Source organism: Poecile atricapillus, chromosome 9 (assembly GCF_030490865.1).
Source record: "Poecile atricapillus isolate bPoeAtr1 chromosome 9, bPoeAtr1.hap1, whole genome shotgun sequence".
Lineage (NCBI taxonomy): Eukaryota > Metazoa > Chordata > Aves > Passeriformes > Paridae > Poecile > Poecile atricapillus.
In genome coordinates, this window is record NC_081257.1 from 20,183,982 (window position 1) to 20,204,128 (window position 20,147).

A 20,147-nucleotide genomic window follows, 5' to 3' on the forward strand; every position below is an offset into this window, starting at 1 on the left:
AAAGTATGAAACAAAGATGATCCGTGTCTCTTAAGGAATGCTTTCTGATTACACACCGGAAATTATAATGGGAAACATAAACTAAGTGCACCTTTAAGAGAGGAAAAAAAGGGGATAATGCAAGGCAATGGGCCTCGCTACATATCAGCATAAGTATTTCTGATATATATGTGTGTGTGTCTAAAGCATGTACGAAAATAAAGTTAAAATATTAAAGTAAATTAAAAATATTAGAATGAATAATTACCTAATGACAATTGTTGATGATAATTAAGCAATAAATACATGATAAAATATATAACAGTACATAATAAAAATGAAAACAATAGGAAAAAAATAATTAAAATAGTAAAACAAAAAATGAAAATTAAAATAATGAAACAAATCGATTAAAAGAATAGTAAGATGGGAATTGAGGGGTTATTGGAGCTGGCCTGCTGCTGGCCTGCTCGGGAGCGGGGCTGTGTCGGGCACGCCGCTGCTCCCGGGGATGCTCCCGGTGCCTCTGCCGCTGCCAGCAGCATTCCCGGGAGCACTAGAGGGCACTGTGGGATTTGGGCCACCCCTGCCTCGGCGGCCGCGGGGGTCCCGAGCCCCCTGCCCGGCACGGGGGTGGATCGGAGCCCGTGCAAGCGCCGGGAAGCGGCACCGGAGCGGCGCCGGCCTCAGGCGGGCCCGGCTCGGCCCCCGCGGCCCGCTCCCCCCCGCACGGGACGGGGCCGCATCCCCGCGGCTTCCCCCGTCCCGGGGGGGTCCCGCCGGCCCCTCAGAAACCCACAACACCCACCCACAGCCCAGCCTTTCCCCTGGCCTCGCTGCCTGCTCCATTAAAAACTCCGCGCCGTGCGGATGATTTCGGTGCAGAACGCTCTGCCATGCAAACGAGCGCAATTAATGCCTTTGAAACAATTTATGATTTCCGGCCTACTTCAACATGTATTAGCATATACCTGGTTTCTTTAATATACACTTTGTTTTTCCAAAACCACAAACATAGTTGCTGGAATTTCATGTGGAAGTGCTTAAGGGGCTGAAAGTTAACACCTTTGTGAGCTGAGCAGTCTCACAGTTGCTGCTAAACAAAAGCCTCTTTGTAGAAGCTTTCTCGAAATGTTTTCTTAACATGTTCCAAGTAGTTTTAGGCAGGCAACTAAAGTAAACAAGATGTTACCATGATAAAAACACTTGTGAAAACATTACAGAGTGCACTTAGTAGTTTCTTTCACATAAACTCCCCTTCGTTTCATCGAAGTTAAATGCACATGAAGCAGATTACCAGCATCACTGCAACACAGGACTGCCACATCTCTCCAAAGGTCCGTGTCCTTTCTTTTAAAGAATATATTTGATTTAAAAATGCTATAGCCAGGATTAAGCACGTCTAACCCACAATCAAATTATACAAAAAAAAAAAAAAAAAAGAGGGGGGGGGAGGAATAATAAAACCCTATTCAGTCTTATTTTTTTCCCTGGATACCTGGCTACCTTGCTGAATAAACCACCCTCCCTCCAGCCAGCATTTCCTGAACAACTTGCTGTATAAGAGGTATATATTTCTATCTTCAACGGTCTTTAAACACATGCAAATGAAATCAAGGATATAGACAATTTTGCAGGAAAAGTCGCTCTGTGCTACTAATTGCTCCTTTCGCTGCTGCCTGCGAGACGGGCCCTGGTTAACAGGCCAGACACGTGTGCACCCTCCAGCCCTCACCTTGCTCCCTGCAGCTTGGCAGAGGCCACAGGGTCACCGCCCTGAGACTGGACTTGTTTTTGTTTTTAGGCTCAGGGAGTATTCTGGAGCATGCAGGGTGCTGCTGTTTCATTAGGCAGAGCAGCAGCCCCTGCTGCTATCAGTTAGCTCTAAACTGATTCCTCATCACATGATAACCAATGGCTGATGGATTCAAAAGAGAAACACAACACAACGATGCTAAAATTGCAACTTGTTTCAAAAAGAAATAGGGAAATAAATGCTACAATAGCCTGAGTATCTGCTGGTTCTGATAAGCATCCTCCTGTTGGCTGTGAGTGAAAGACAACTAGGATCGTTATTTGTACAGTATTTATCTTTGAAATCAAGGGCCCTGTGGTGTACCTCACCTTGGGAACAAACACTGCAGAACGATCACAGAAGAGTGTCAAATCTCTGGTTTTGATTTACCAACAGTTATGATATTTCTTCCTCAGGAGGAAAAGAAATGAACCATGTTTTAGACCCGCGAGTCCTTTTTTCTCCCTTAACTGAAGAATCATTTTATTGGCATACAGGGCTTTCATTCCACATTCAACTTCTCTCTGCCTTTTCACAAGGTAAGTGAAATTAAGCAATACTCGATACACAGGCTGTATTTCACTTGGTAAACAAGAGCTTTTCTCTTGAGGGGACCCTCGAAAGACTATCACAGATTATACAAGTATCAAAAAGAAACTTCAACCATCTACCTGTTATCTTTTCATTGAGTAATGAATTCCGATAAATGGCAACATAATTTAAGGACGGATGCTCCACAGGAGACATGGAAGGCTTCAGTATTTTATGAAGCAACACTCACTTCTTAACAGTCTCAATACACGGCTCAGGGACATCCATTTCTACATTTGTTCTGGCTTAAATACCACCCTGAACAGTGAGACTTTGGACACTGCTGCACTTGGATAATGAGGAAATTTACACGAGCTGATGAGTTTAGGAAACTCACACAAAATACTTCTTTTGAAAGATTTCAATGGAGGCAAAACCTACATTGATAGTGAAAAAACTAGAACTGATGGAGCAGCTTCAAGTCCAGCCTGGGCTGGTGATGGTTTTCAGGCTATTCCTAACTACTGACTGCTGCATATATCTCCTCCAGGTGAACTGGTGGACTGTGTCTAAGTACTGAAACATCTCCAAAATACCATAAAAAAACCAGCCCTTCCTCTACCAATGCTTGTGATTAAGGGCTGTGTTTTCTATGCATGGCCACCTCAAGCAGACCACTCAAGATTCCTATGGAATCTTCCTGAAAGCAGCTGCTCTGGAACACGGAACTAGGACAGGAAGCAAAGGTGGCACAATCTGACCATATGTGACCACACATGTTATTCTGCTATCTAAGGCTACCACAGCACCTTTCCCTTGCATTTACTGCAGTAAAGATGAGAATTGTTTCAAAGGTCTAAATGCTATAGTATGGCATATGAATATGAATGAGCTGGCAAGTATGGCAAGATTAGCATTTATTTCACTTAAGTGAACAACAGGATGAATTACAAGGAATGAAGCCACCCTTCATGGAAATTTATGACTAGCACCTTCTTATTTTGTAATCCTCTTGTAATGAGAACCTTCTCATTACTGTACCATTCCTCATTTGTAACATATGTTTATAGTAGGATGAGCGCCGCTCCTACGAACTCAGGAGGGTTTTTCCAGTGGAACCATAACTGGTCCATTCTGTTCTGAGAGCAAAACCCTATCTGTATCATCTGACATCACCCAACAAATATCCTCTGCTTGCTTCTGCCCTTCCCTCTCTCACATAAAAATCCAGGGAACCACCCCAGAAAGAGCAGGTACAGCTGAACCTTTTGGGACTAAGTCTACTTATTCATCCCAAAGAACCTCATGTATTTATGTGGACTAACTTCATGAGATGACTGCTCTAAATGGGAGAAAAATTTGTCCCCTTGTGCATTTAAATCACAAACATTGCTTGGGTGGCTGTAGTGATCTTACAACTGACCAGCCACAGAACCTGAGCAAAAATCAGGGACAAACCTTCAGTAACCTGGATGCACCCACAGCATGTGTGTACCTGGTGTCCTAGCCAGACAAAGAACTCTTTTGTGATGGGAACAGGGGTGAGGTTGATGGTTTAGTTGTGGAGCAGCCATGTGTAAGCTATTAGGGCTCTGAGGTCCTTCCCTGCATCGGGATGCACGCACTACCACACACTAGTCCATAATGCACTGTTTATGCAACGTGTAAAACTGTGTTCTTTGGCAGCAAGGAAAAGGTCTGCAGCAAACTGCAGGGGCCCAATTAATATAATTATAGTTTATTTTTAGTAGTGTAGACTTTGTTCATTAGTTACTTATTTGACATAAATTAAATTTCACGTGATGTTCTGCAATTCTCTGTTCAATTATGGAGTTAATTTAAGACTAGATTTCCAAATTAAAGTGAAATCAAGGTTAAAACAAGGTTTTATTATTTACATGATCGATACTGCAACTTAAAAATTATTTAAATAAAATTAAAAAAAAAAAAGCTGCGGAACTGCAAACACTATTTTATAGCAATACACTGAGCAAGACCATAATTTCCCCATGGGGCTAATTTACTATCCCCTGTTAAAACGTTCTTGAGCCTGATCCAAAAGCCACTGAAGTGAAAGGGAGCTCTCTGTTGACTTCAATGGGCTTTGCATCAGGCCCAGGGTGAGTGACAGCACACAAAATTTCAGGGCATGCTTTCTGTACAATGCAAGTGCCAAAAAAACCATCCTTACTTTAGGAACGACTGGAAGTCTTCACATACTGCTTCACAGCCCGGCCATTTGCATACGCCGTGTCCGTACAGCGGGTGGCTGTGTGAGTGCTCCTCGTGGGATAAACTGGATGGGGGAAAGAGAAGAGAGAAAAAATGCTGTAAACTGAAGGTACTGTAACAATTCATCCTCACAAAGACTCCTAAAGAGCAGCAAACATCAGATCCTGAAGCATCCCTGACATTTCACAGTACCTGCCTGACTCTTGCCCATGGTTTTTCAAAACAGAATTAAATACCATTTGCAGTGTGAAACGTGTCATTCTTACTTAGCTATCCTCCTACATTTCATTCATTAATTAAGAGGTTTGTAAAGAATTTAAATTAACATGGATGGGGGAGAAATCATTTGACAGACCTGCTTAATATCCTGCTGGATATTTTGCTAAAAAATTTATGAACATTGCATATTTACAATTCAACTTCATCGAGAAGTCATCTCCATACAGCAGTGTCCCATTACACCACAACGCAGCCGGACCTGAGGCTTTCCTCATGGCTACAGAAAGGAAAAGCATTGAATCTGCAGCCTTGGCTTTCCCACCATGTTATTTATTTACTGGGCTGGTTTTCTTTCTGGTTGGGTTTTCTTTTCTTGTTCTTACAGGCTGTTTCATTGCACAAATATGGCCCACTTACATCCCAAGAAAGAAGATTTGAGATGTATTTTCAAATGCGAAATTCACAATAAAGAAGATGGGGCATGCAATCAAAGGACTCCTCAGTACGAGGGGTTAGTGGGGGCTATTAACCTTGCCTAAGATTGGGCAGGAATGTGACAGAGCCTCCTAACTACTGAACCCAGGGTTAAAGCAAAAAACTCATGCGAGCACTAAGGGGTTAATCCTTCAGCGGGATTCCAATCAATACGTAATGATTTGGCTGCACTGATCCAAGTCATGAGATGCTTTGATCCAGGCCATGTGGTGCTCAGGGAAATGTATCTGTTGCACTCACTGATGAACCATATTCTGAAATATCTTCTTTATTTGACTTCTGCATGGAAACTTCGTAAGGAAAGGAATTATTTTTTGCAACAATCTCCATAACCTTAGATGACTTTAAAAGCAAAATGTCAAAATAATATTGAAATCTCTATTTTATGCACACATAATGTATTTTTCATGTATGTATTTTTCATGGCAAATCTTTTTGCTACAGTATGTCTGTGCTGTATTATGGACTTCAAACATACACAAAGGATATGAACACATACCAGCATCTAGGTGTGGCTTTTATGACTTACTTCATCCTGGATTACAGGTAACATTATAGGTAAATGCCTACTTTTTTTGTTATTTCCCTTTTACACACATGTGGAAACGCTGTATATTTTCTTCTGTAATACTATCTGTCTGTGCACTCTGACAAAATTGTGTTCCTGTATTATTTCAGATGCACTGGGTAGACAGATCACTGTCAATACGCTCCTGAGATGTTATCCCAAATGCAAACTAGTTGGAAGAGGAAACCCTCCTAAATTCTGCCACTTTTGACCTAAAGCCCAAGGAGAATCTGAAGATTACTAAAGGTGTTTTTAAAAATTACTTGAAAAAAAAAAAAAAAGAATTAAAAAGTACTGACTAGAAAAGGTATTATGAGTTTTACATGAACCTAATTCATTACTGCATTAATATCTTATTTTTGGCTGTTTACAAATAGTCCTTTCAAGCATAAATATATATATGTGCAAGGTAATTTCCTAAAAAAACAACAGTAGGGGAAAAGCCTTACACAGACCTTCCCTATATATGAATATTAGACTGGTTTAACTGAATCAGTCTTAAAAATTGTTCAAGTGAAGAGAACCTCTGTGAAGTTTTTAAAAGAACTAAAGAACCAATGCATTCTTTGCAAGGAAATTAAAAAAATACACCGCACATTTCCTCATCTGAGTTAGAATGGTTGAAGAACATCATCCGCCCAAGCTAAACAGACATATGGTCAAACATCCTCCATACACATCAGAAAATTCAGAAAATAATGGGGTTTAGCATCTGTTTCTGTACCTGGATACAGCACAGGGTGAGAAAGGAGGCTTTCATGTTAACACTCTATTAAAATCCATAAAGACTACATATGAGAGTTATGATTTCAGTGTGTTTGGAAGAACAAAAAAGAAAAAAAAAAAAGCAGCAGTGTATGAATCTGCCCAGTGCATGTTACCCACACACTGGGACTTGTGATGGCCAAGTAAGGAGTCAGTCCCCTGTGGGGTTTAAGCACTGTAAATCTCATTATAATATCAACAAGAGTCACATGGCTTAAACCCCCAGCAGGGATTTTTAAAGTTTCTCTGTGAAAGCCTAAAGGCCATGGCCAAGTCAACGGAAAGAGCCCTACCGAGATTTGTATTTATTTTTTAAATCCAAGTGCAAATCTCTTTTTCTTTCCAGGGAACTTGCACAAGACAAGACAAACTATGTAGGACATGACACCCTGGTACTGTGTCCAAAGAAAATGATGGAATGACCAAGACAATATCAAACTCTAAATGATGCTCAGGATGTCAAAGGCTCGTGCTGTCAATAACCTAAAGGCTGGTGCTGACTGTAAATGGGAACTTAAAAGGTCACTTTGCTAACGCCTATGCAGAGCTTCCACTGCCATTCAACCAAGAAGAGGAACTACTTCAACTTACCAAAAATAAGATATTTCAAAGAGAAAAAACCCTCAGTCCTGAGAGACAAACACCGGTCTCCTCTGCAGGCACTGTGCCATTCCAAAGGCAGCGACTCCCATTCTGCCTGGGAGGGTTTCAGCAGCGCCTTTCGGTGACCTTTATGTGTCAGTATCAGATTACTGCTATTTTATCCATCCCACTTTTGAAGATATTATAGATTGCCACTTGTTCCCTGACAGAGCCTGAAGAAGCACCTCAAAACAAAACAAAGAGCGGGTTTATGCAGAGGCGGATGTAACGCACAAAGGATACGGCCAGTGGAAATGAATGGAGAAGTCTGTTGAACTGATCCAAGTACCCACTTTGTTTGAGCAAATAGAGGTGGAAAAAGAAGATTTTAATCCAGTAAATAAATAAACATCTTTGTGAGCATAACGCAAACCTATAATCTGAAATTGTTCACTGATATTTTGCCTGCACGCAAGCACACCTCCTGTAATCTGGATGCATCCTTGGTCTCGTTGCTGGAGACAGACTTTAAGAAGATCTGAGCATTGGCAAGCAGAAGCAAGTTTTAGGTCTGTTTGATTTCTAATGACACATTAGAGTAGGTGTTTGTTTCTGTCACCCTCTCCTTCCCAGGAATGCATATTCATGGCTGGGTACTGGTGATGCAACACCAGTTAGTGGAAATGATTTTATAACAAGATATAATTTTCAAAGTAGTGAAGGAATAAATGATGTAAATTCAAGACAAGGTGGGCTTTTTTTCTCTTCGTAGGTACTTGTATAAAAAATAGTTAACACAACAGAATTACTTCCAAATAATGCAATAGTGATGCATTATTACATTGAACTACAGCAAAGAACACTTTGGGAAGTGAAATGTCTTGCATAAGTCACTTATTCATGACATACAAGAGAGTAACAAAATCCACGTGCAAGGCTGAAAACTGTGTAAGTGTTCACTTATTTTCTGCTGCCTCCAGCTCTGTTTCCAGTACAGAGGGGAGGGAGTCATTTCCACAGCTCCTCTGGGCTTGATGGATAGAGGAGAGGAAATTTTCCCCCTACACTGCCTCATAGCCCCAAGGATCTCCAGGGGGTCTGGTAGCAATTTCACCTCCCATTCCTACAGGGATGGCTGTTGAAGCTGTTGCTTGCACAGCCCACTCCTGCCAGCCACTCACCTTCTGGAATACACCTGCTGTGCTACAGCATCCTGAAGAACCATGCTCTGGGACATGAGAGCACAGGAGACAGAGATGCCAGAGACAGCCAAGTGCTGATGGAGAGTGAAAAGGACACCCTGAAGAGAGCTGGGAACATGCTGGGTATTGGGGAAAGCAGTGACCAAAGCCCCGGCATGAAAGCTCCCAGTGTTCTTTAAATGGCTTAATTCAAACCCCACTAATTAAGCACATGGAACTGTGCTTGTACACAGTGGCTAAAAAGTTGTGGGTAAATATAAAATCCAGCTTAGTTGAACCCTCAGTGTCTGCGCTTCTGCCACACAGTGGACCATATTTTAAATATTCATGATGCTGACATACTTCATAATTCCATTCTCTCTCTTCCACATCTGCTTGGGCCAATGATCTTTGCCAAAACACTGGGGGAAGTCAGTGATGGGGAGAAGCATCCTTGACTTTCCATTACAGTTATGAAGCATCTGCTCACGTTCTAACAGAGCTCAGAACATGCCTGAGCCACCTGCACGCTAAAAAAATCAATACCACGTCTCCTGCTTTCTTCCTGCAAGGAGCTGGAGCACAGAACCCTCAGAAAGCACAGAACTGCCTTTTTAATTTTATTTTACTCCTCAGGGTCAATGGGAAGTGACCTCATCTTTGCCAGCTGCCATGAAACTGATATCCGTGTACAGCCCAGGCAGGACCGTGGGGCTCTGTTTCACGCCACATTCCCCTTCTCTCTAATTTAAATGGCACAGCCATTGAGACAAAATGCCACAGTTTTGGTCCTGTACAGGAGAAGAAGACACACAACTGGGAACCAACATGGCTCTCCCAGAGTTGTGACTGCCTGGCGAGCACAAAAGCTCATCAGAAAGCACCACAAGAATAAGGCTGCTGAAAAAGTCACAACTTTCTGAGTCAGAAACACTCACTGTGTTTGATTTTAAAGTGAAACAGAAGCAGTAATGATTAAAGCCTTGTACTAACTGTACAAGTGAAAGTTCCTGCCTTCATGACAGAATCAACCGAACAAAGATGTGCTTTGCAGTGAAGTTCCACTGCTGCAAATCCCTTCAAATTCTTAGTAAGGTGGCACAGCACCTCTTTCCTCTATAAAATGTGAATTAAAGAAAAACCCAACCAATAACTAAAAAAAAAAAATAAATTCTAGATACTCATGCTCCTGTCCAAACCTCAGGAACTGCCCAGGAAGCAGATATGTGATCTATACAGGGGGGTGATGCCTCTCCATCACTGGATAAAACTTAACAGAAGGTCATGGGCATGCAGGGGAGGTGGCATTTGATGTGAGTGGTGACAGCTCTTTCTACAACTGGCTTGCAAGTTTTCTGGATGATTTTTAGAGGAGCACTTCTCCTCCTCACTACTTTAGTCCACATCTAGACCTAGGACTAGAAGCAGCTCATGTTTTACATCAAGCCCTATTGGAAGTAACAAGAGGTTGTATTACATTTTAAATGACTACACCAATTTAAGACAAATCAAGTTAAAACTGCAGCCCACAGGCTGAAATCCTCTCTTCTAATCAGTGTGAACTAACTTATGTGCTCCTGCAGCATAAGAAGGACAACAGTACTGGCATTGTAACACGAGGCCACCTGTGCACCCCAAATCACTGCCCCCCATTTATGCCTCTTGTGGCACTATTCCCTAAATCCCTGTTCTGCAAGGAGAACCCTGGAGAATCTGCAGCAAGGCTAAGACAAAATCTGGCTGACATTGCCCTTCCCTTCTACCCCACCCTCACTGCAAAGAGCAGAACCAGACTGGATAATTATAAGCATCCTCTTCTGGTTTTGATCTATCCACTGATGGTTTGGATTATTAATCAACATTATGACCCTCCAGCACTCTAACATGTCCTCCTTCCAGTGTCAGTTCTTTTTCCAGCCCTGCAGGAAAACTGCCACAGGGCCTGGAGAGCCACTGCCCTACATCCCTTCCTTGGAGGAATTACATGTATTTCTTGAGAATTTAAAAGAAATGCCCATTGCAAAAAAAATCCATCACCTATCCCCAGTGCAAATTCCATTCCTGCATTTGAATTAACGAGTTTCTCTATGATTTAAAACTCTTATTTTTTTTTATTTCAACCTTGTGCCTAGGTACTGTAGTGAAAAGTACATCAAATATACCCAGACACACACGATTTGAAACGCTGGATTTTAAATTCCAGCACTGCTAACTAATGAGAACAATTTTTTCCTTCTTCTTCTTTGTAGCATCACTTCATGTACTTACATACCATAATCATATCCTCCTAGAGCCTCTATTTTTCCAGGGTGTAGATCTTTAATTCCCTTTAATCTGTCTTCATAGCCTATTCCCTCCAACTCCTTTATCATCCTAGCTGCTCTCCTCTATATTTGCTCCAGCTTCTCTTTATCCTTTCTGCAAGAGAGTGGCCAATTGTACATCACACTCAATGTGGTTTAACTGGTTCTGCATAAAGTAGAACAGGGGAAAAAAAAAAAAAAAGGACTCGGATGCAACATGCATGTTTATGCCTCCCATGACTGCATTTACCTTTTTGACTAAGACATGGCACAGTGTCCCACCTTAATTTCTCAACCCCGATTATGCCTCAGCCATTTCCCACACAACCGATGCTGAGCAGCTGACGTGTCACGTCAAACCCGCAGTTTGGAATTTTGATTTCCTAGCTGGGCTACTTTCAACTTATCCCTGCTAAATCTCATTTTATTCCTCTCTGAACAGTCTCCTAATTTATTCAGATTAAAACGGATTGATTCAGTATCTTAGTTTAATTAGGAAAAAAATGTGATCCAACCACTTTCTTGGGTTTTTGGGGCTGGGGGGATGTTCTGCAGAGTTTTTTTTCAGTTTTTTTTTTTTTTTTTTTTTTTAACACTGACTTTCAGCACAGCAATCCCATCCCTCTTACACACCCATTCGCATGGCAGAGGGAGGTGGCAATGGCAAAGCTTTGGCCCCAGTTCAGCAACCCTTTTAAGAACACACACAAGTATAAAAACACAGGATTAGACCTTGGACTTCACCGAGACCGAGGTGTAAAATTACCAACGAACATACATACTTTGTAAAAAGATCCTGTTTGCCAACCTGATTTTACTGTAATTTATATTCTGTTGTAACATTTAAATTTATAGTAAAAGAAAACACTGAGAAACAAGATCTATTCTTGTTCAACAAAATTCTATTCTGTTACATTTAGAGTTGAGGCAAGCCTTCCACTCTTATATAAACCGGCGATACGTCAACAAATATGATTAACAGGGATTATTCACGTCAGTATTTTTCACCCCTGTCCCACAGGCACAACAAAACCTGTGCAGAAGGTGACTGTCACATCACACACAGCCTGGCAACTCGCTGGGGGGGGGCCTTCGCCCACCCCACACCCCTGGGGCAGCAGCAAAGTGCCCTTGGGGAAATGTTTATAAAAATATAATTAAGATAAATAATAACTCCAAGGGAGAAACTACAGCTAGAGCATTTCATTCTCTCTGCTGCATGCCTTCCCCTTGGAAGAATGCTGTTTAAAAAAGCGCTAAAATTGAGAGGACACAAGCCTGCTTCCCCAGGGAAGTGTGCTGAATCATACAGGTAGTGTAAATATCATATGCTGCTGCAGGTGCTAGGCTGTCTATTTGTTTGTGTTTACTAAAAGGTGTAACAAATAGTCCCACTAAACAGAACAACACTTGGCATTGGACTGATAGGTACCAGAGCAGCCACAAATCACACTCATGCATTTAGATCTGAACCTCTGGGCAACACTAGAGCTTCACCCTACTTTTTGGGAGGGCCTCTGCCATGATTTGCCCCTCGCAGAGCACAGAGAAGCTCAGCATCCTTCCCGAGCATCCCACACCCAGGGAAAACCATGCAACAGTGGGAAAGAAAGCCAAAAAAAGACAAGAAGTATGGAACAGGCTTGCATGACATACATGGCCAGCTAACATCGTTTACAGCTTTGCAACTTCTGAGTTAATTCACAGTATAAACAACAAGGAAAATGTTTCTTCCGAGCAAGACTTCCTGTAAACTGTTCATTAGAGCGCACAGGGCGCAGGGCTCTGCACCTGCTGATTAACCATGCGCTCCAAGAATAAACACAAACCCCAGACAGCCAGATTGTTCTGGAATTTGCTCTGAGCTGATTTTTCTTCCCCCATGTTATAAATTGGATTCTACAATAAAACAAACAGCAGAACATAGGTTGCCGAGAGTTAAAATCTACTTTTTACACTACATTGACCACAGCACCCACAGGCACAGCTACAATGTCTTTCTATGAATGGGACAGATTGCCATATGGATGCAGACACTGAACAAGCTGTACAACTCCTGGCGACAAGTGCCTAGGGGACTGTCCTATATTAGCACCACCTGTGCTGTGGAAACTGTGCTCTGTGTATAAAATGGTATTTAAGGGCCCATTGCAATGTTATTTTTGAGTATACACAAAAAGGAAAATTACAGTTAAAAAGAATTTGCTGGCTAGCGGATCTGTTGCTCAGCTCCCGAGATCGTTTCCCAAAGGAATAGCTCTCCTCTTTATTCATGCAGCCCAAAATGACAAGCTGTAACACATATTAGCAGTTTCCCTGCCTGGGCTTATACCATCCTTTTAATGACAAGAATCTACTTTATAATATACATATGTTTTGCTGATCACACAGAAGAAATTACAGGCTTCCTACTAACCACCACCACCACCTATACAGAAAAACACCCCATGGCATTTCACAAACACTGCTCCAGCACCAAGCAATGCAATATGAATCCTCCTTGAGCTCCTTCCCCCAGCCCTCACTGTGCAGCAGGTAGAGCCACAAATCCCGATTACCAAATTTAAATGTGCATCTCACCACTTTGAAAATACAACTGTATCTGCCTGACAAAAATAGAGCTCCAGATTAGCACAAGATGTCGAGGGAGAGAGGAGAAGGGAAAAGTAGGGAAGAGAGTTTTGAGCAGTACCTAGCTGCTCTATGAAAAGAGATATTCCCCCTCTCTAAACTGCAAGAAAAAAAATAATTCCAAGAAAAAGTAAAGTAAAACAAATTGAATTAAAGAAAAACAGTTGTAAAGTGAACATTACAACCTGGGAAAAATGATGTCATTTTATTGAGAAACTTGTTTTTTTTTTTCATTAAACCACAGTGAAACGGATAAAGTTTATACAGCTTAATGGTGGAGTTTTACTTTAAATGCTGCTCAATATCTTAGCAGTACAATATAACATGATATAACAGCTGTCATACTAACTGCTCCAGTTTTATTGAACAGCACAGAAAATAGTCACACCAAAGTCACTTAAGTCCTCTACTTCTACAGCACTTTCAAGGGTGTTTCTGCTCTCAGACTGTGCTACATATGTTAAAAAAAATAACACAGTTCTTTATCAGCTCCCTGCTCAGCTCTTCAGGACAATCAGATCTGAGCAAATTCTGAGGAAGGACAACTTGCACATAGGAGGAAATAAAAAGAAACAGAAATCCGCAGTGCAGTAAACGAAAACCAGGTCCCTTTTTAAGAGTACTACATAAACACCTCTAATAAAAGAAGAGGACAAATTTTCATTGGACCTTAAGTATTTAGACAGGAATGTTTTAGTAAAAGTTTAACTGCAAAGTGCATGCAATTAACAGAAAGCCATCAGCTATTTCTCTGGTATGTAAAAATAGCATTAAGCTGTATTAAATGCACGTGTAAGTATCTCAGTTGCAAGAAAAGGGAGGAGATATGCAAAGCACTCAGATATCAAACAATGATCTGTTGGCCAGATGGAGGAATAAAACAATACATATGCTAAAATTTGGAAAAGTTCTGTCAGGCGTCTGCCAAGGCTCACCCAATCTATTTTAAGTGCTTTTTGATACATTAGCTTAGTGTTTGGAGTTGTACAACTGATGGTTATTACACAGGACCAGAGAGCAGAGAAACGCTGGCGTGCAGGAGCTCCCTGACGCCGGCGCAGCTTCCCAAGCATCCAACCCAGCACCCTCCTCCAGCCAGGGGCCACACCAAACATTCACAGGCTGGTTAGCTTCATCTTTCGTAGGGAAAAAACAATAAGCTGCTTTTAGTTCAGTGAAGGAATTCTCCGAGAAGCGTGATGAAGGAGCTCCTGAGGAGCAAGTGGAATTGTACAACTGATTTAGCACCGTGGCAGACGGTGGGTGCGGGCGACACACAGGAGGCTCCACACCCGCATCTGAAAAGCACGAACAATAAAAAGTGCCTGATAAGGCTTCAAACTGAAGATTAACAGCCCCAGGTCTGAGTCACAGCCGGTGTTTTTTCAAAGCTGATTACAGAAGAGTGACTCAGAGGGGAGCACGTTCAGTAACTGGTGGCATTTCTTTGGCAGGGGGAGTGAGTGCCAAGGGATCAGACACTGGGACACTGCACAGAATAAATGGAGATGGCCAGGTCGGTGTCCTGCTGTCACTGCGTCATTGTCACCAACAGCCCAAGCAGCCCCACAGCCATTCCAGGTGCAATGAGAAGGAGAGCAGCCATGTGGAAAGCAGGATGGTTTATCAAATACCCAGCTGGGCATCAAGGCTCAAGTCTCCCACTCCAACCCAGCTCCACAGCAAGGATGGAGGCACCTGAGCTGCTCAGACCACAGATTAGGGCACAGGGGTCATGATGGGGTTTGAGTATGTGGAGCAGCTAAATACCTCTTGGGAGGAAAGGCCCCAGGGACACCTATTTCTTGAGGGACAATGCATCTGAGGTAACCTAATCCAACACAACTCTGCTGATGGTGAAGGATAATGAACTAAAATCAGCTGCAGAGAGCAACTGAGGGGAGCTGACACGGCTGAGCAGATCTGATGCTGGCACCAGTGCAGAACGAATGCCAGGGACTAAGTGGAGAGGCTGGCCAAGAGAGGATCGGGCCCTGGGAGCATATGGACTGCAGGCTGAACTGTTTCATCCCGAGCATTAATAATGGACCCAACTCTGTAATTCTTAATTGCACTGAATCCTAATGCCCTCATCTAAAGGCCTTGGGATTTTGATGGAGGATCAGCTGGCATGGAAGATAACAACAGTGAAACACGAGGCATTAGGCCTAAGCAGCAGATCAATGGTCTGCCACGCCATTCCTCACTTCCCTTCAGAGCCTTCTCCAGACTCTGTCCTCCTGCCACGCTGGCAAGAAAAAGCAATTTTAAAATCCCCTTGTTTATCCCATCTATTTTTCCTATGAGACGGCTGCTTGCTTATGTGGAAGGACAAGACTCAAGTATATTTGGAAAGGGTATAAAGGCAACGAGGGGAAGAGATGGGACTGCTGGCAGATGGAGAAAGGTCTCTTGGACACGAAGCCTTTAACTGCAACTCTTCACCTTACCTCTGGTAAACAACAGATGCACTTCTTAAATTATCAGGTCTGGACCTTCTTTAACTCACTTGTTTATGTACAGCCTCCACCATGCTGGCTCTGCTGCAGTCAGGGCAGGATGGTGCCAGTGGATAGGACCAGCACGAGGTGTTCAACAGCTCCCCTGCACCCCCAGACCTCCCAGCTCAAGCCCAAACTGGAGCAATCTCTCCCCACTGCAAAGCACTGATGAATTCTGCACTCCTCTGGTTTTCCAAACCTATCCACAAGGGGAATACTCCCAAGCATGCAGGTTTCAGGATGCCCACTGTTAATCAGGTTTTACAGCTAGTAGCCACTTGAAGTGACCGGACATCCCCTCCGCTTTGTTTTGGTGTTTTGCTTAAGAAAATAACCAAGTTTCTTCCAAGTTAGATGCAGTGGAACAAGATGGAAAGTGGGTACTGTCCCTGACATTTCTAAGCACAGCAGATGTACTTAACTGGCTCCTGTTATTTATTTATTTACTTGTGTGGAGAAAAACTGCATCTTACTGAAGAAACCCAAATGCTGATAAGATGATGAGAGGTTTACATGCTGGTTGATGGTCTCACTTTCCCTTATCCTGAATGAATACAAGTATCTATAACTAAATATTTCCCTTAGGGTACTGATGACTGAGGTATGTTTATTGCATTGAGTGAATTTATATATATAATCAGCACAATAAACATTATTAAATTGTCTGAGTAAAATCAAAGCATGAAACACACAGTCAGTGCTGAATTCTAATGATGCTGAATGCCCATGATTGCATGGGGAAAGGATCTTAACAAGCCTTGATTTGAGCTTTGGCATCCGCCTCACAAATCACACGAAATGTTCTCTCTTTAATAGTGCTGAATATTGATAAATGTCTCTGCACGGCACAACAGGGAAGTTGGTCTCTATTGGCAATCTTTATCAAAGTGTGTTTTTTCCTTCTCTACACTCAAGGGTTTACCCTGAATGATTTAATTATAATTTTCCTTGTGTAAGACAAATTAAAGAGGAGAGTAGGAGTGTCATGCCAAAGCAGATTATTTATCTCCTTAACAGATTGCTGTGCACCAAACCCCAGAGCTGCTGCTGCTGCTACTTACAGAAACTGGGCGAAATGTGGGACAAAAGCATAGATGTAATATACATTTAAAGCCCAAATGAATGAAAGCATTAACCCATTATTTATAGCTGGAATTGTTTCGTTCCCAGGGAAGCCATACACACAGAACATGCAGAAACCAAGAGCAGCACCATCATGTTCCCTGGCCCAGGAGGGAGGGTGCCTCCTGCTTCTGAATGTATTTTTGCTTTTTGGACGTCCCAGGTGACTCTGGTCACCCACCTGCCATTTGTTTTTTAGTCATAAAGGAGCAATTTTGCTGTCACTGGGCCCCAAGCAGAGCAGCCCTGCAGTGGGCAGTGTCACCAGAGCTGTGTCCCCGCAGCCTGTGCAGAACCCCAGTCTGGGCTGGCGGCACGGCGACGCGTGGGCACGCCAGGCAGCCAATGACTACTGCTCCTGCTATTTTAAACCCCTTGTTTATAACCAGAATGTGTTTTTACCCAAGATACAGAGCAGATCTGCTGCTCGCCTGCTGATTCTACCACAGGTGCCTCCTGTCTCGCAGGTCTGGAGGAGCCTCACAACCTGACCTGTGGGATCAGGAACCCCCTAAAACACAGCCTGAACTATCCCAGTGACATGTGCCAGAGATGATAGTAACTCCCACATAACCAACTTGCCTCCTGCAGCCCACTCCTTCTCAAAAGCCCAAGAGAAAGGGGTTGAAAACAGCTTTACAGCACACCCTAAAAGTTAATGCTACCTGTATATGATTATTTATGGCTGCTGGGTAGTCGTTATGATGTGGCTGTGGCTTAACTGTTAGGACACTTACAGATTTTACTATGTGCTTTTTATTGTTGGTTAAATCTAAATAAATAGCTCTTGGTTGTATCAGACCAGAGCTAACAGCCAGTTGCAGGAATGAGGGGAAATCCACAAGTCAAAAACCTGCCCTGGCCAGCCCAGGCTGTGACTTATGTGATGAGAGGTGGAAGGGCTGACACCTCCCTAGTGAGCCCTTCCCACAGCCCCACCTGACCTGAGCCTGAGCTAGGGACTGCCTCCAGAAGTCTCCTTAGATTTGTTGTGCTGAACCAGATGGATACAAGAACACCCATGGACTGCGCTCTAAGTCCAGAAAACTCGTGCTTGCACCAGACCCGTTTTTTTTTCTAGTCTTAACCTTTGCAATCAAAAAATTGCTAAACCCCTGCTTGTGCCTGTGCTCTGTTTTGCAAGCCCACTAAAATTTCACTTTCTGTGAGCTTTCAAACACACAATGTGATGGCAGAGCACATCAACTCTTCCCTCTCTGCTCACTTCCCACCCCGAACTCCCTGCCTGTAGATAAATATCCTTTCGGAAGGGAAACCAGTGCAAAATATCTCACCAAGAGGAGTTTCTGTGTCACATGAAATCCAGGCAGGCACCACAGTGCCTGATGAGACTGCAACAAAACCCTTAAGTGCATCGGGAGGCATTCTACTGCCTGTAGTCTCCTGCTCTACTTATGGATAAACATGTAATTCAATCACTGCAGCAAATGGATGGCATAAAGCCTCCATGTACTAAAGAGAGGCAGGACAAAGCAAATTCTGTAGCTCTTGTATTTGTATTCCTAAATACACCTATTTTGTATTTTGATATTTCAGAGAATTCAACAGATATGAGAGAAAAGTATAAGGCAAGCTTAACAACACAGGTATTGATTCCAGCACTGAGGATTTAGTCTTCTAAACTAAGACAATCTCAAACAATACCATGGCATGTTTTTGCCTTCCTAATTAATCTGGAACTTTACTAATAAAAGCACGTGTATCACCTTGTCTGTAGATCCTAATTGCCTCCAGGCCACAATTACAGGACTCAGACACATGGATTTCCAGGTCTGCTCAATACTATACACAGAGAAAATTCATATTTCAGAACAGATTCCTGTATTTCCATTGTATTTCAAACTGAACTGGATTTGTTTCCTGATTTAGATTGCTATTAGCACACAGGACGTGCCTCTATTCAGTGAAAGAAGATCCATTTTGCTGCATGGGTTTTTACTTTATATACTCGGTAAGAAAAAACAGATAAAAAATTTATTGGAAAGCCATAAACCCATCTTGTTCAGTTCTACATGCAGCAAAAAGGGAATTAATTGTTTAATAAACATCAAATTTTTTTTTAGTATCCCATGTAAGTCTTCATGAAAACCAAATCCTTGGCACTTACATGCATTATAAACATATTCACTGATGTTCCCACACACGTCCTTGCAATGGGTATATAAAGGATGCTTTACACACACAGCATTTCTTCCAACAGTGGGTGTGCTCCCCTTTAAAATCTATCTATTCCCAGCAGCACTATTTTCTTAATATCAGAAAGATATAAGAGGTATTTATATAGCTTCCCTATCAATCTACTTTCAGACCACCAGAAATACAAACTCTATGGCTTAAAAATTCCATTATCCTCTTTCTAATGAATGAAAGGAGGACGGAAAGACGAAGCCATCAGTTTCCATAAAATCCAGCTTTCACTAGTGTCTGCTGTAACATTTCTAGATGGGCAGAGGGACTCTCCTGACTGCAAAGGAGCACTGCCCTCCCCACTGCACCCACACCTCGAGACCCTTCCTCCTCCTCCTCCTCTTCCTCCGGCAGCGACGCCGAGGCTGCAGCCGGTGCTGGCACCCACGGCCCTGGCGCCTGGGCCTGTCTATCTCCCCAGAAGCAAAAGTTACGTTGTTAGACACGCCTCAGTGAAATCTGGGGGTGTAAAGAAACAAACCTGCAATAAAGCATCCTCTGGAATAAAGCAGAGCCCGCGCTGAGAAGCACGTCAACAGACAACCCCTGATTTAAGCCATTTCCTTTAACAATGCAAGCCGAGCAAGTATAAATTAACTCACACTTTTAAAAGCCAAACAACACCAGTTAGCTAATTTTATCAGCACTTAAAAAAAAAAAAGAAAAGAAGAAGCCACTTTGTTTTAGAGAAACCTGGTGAACTCAACCGTATCTTGTGAAAGCAGGTAATAAGAGTACAAAAAGGCAAATATGTTAGATGAGATAGGGTGCCAAAATTTGGTAGAAAAATGGGGACTGTACTGACCAAGAGATTTTCTTGCTCACCTCCAGCCTGTAAACCCAAAGCACAACAAGAGTACCAACACCTGTGATGCAAAACTCAAAAAAAACCCCAGCTTCTTCACACTTCCCAATACGCTTATCCAGTGCACTTCTAATTAGCTAATTGTGCCCACATTGATCCAATTAACAAGCCATAAAGATCTGAACAAAAGGAGCATATTCTGCCCAGTGGAGACTCTATTCAACCACGCC

At 42.6% G+C, this 20,147-nt stretch overlaps 1 protein-coding gene across 16 annotated transcripts in view; it reads right to left on the minus strand.

The window, feature by feature from the left end:
* The window catches only part of FOXP1 (forkhead box P1), a 380,269-nt gene that overhangs the window by 43,046 nt on the left and 317,076 nt on the right, over positions 1 to 20,147 (minus strand). For all 16 annotated transcript variants that reach the window (XM_058845379.1, XM_058845382.1, XM_058845384.1 and 13 more), the window contains one exon: positions 4,497 to 4,601. In XM_058845379.1, coding sequence (XP_058701362.1) covers positions 4,497 to 4,601 — 105 coding nt within the window. The remainder of the gene's footprint in view (positions 1 to 4,496; positions 4,602 to 20,147) is intronic.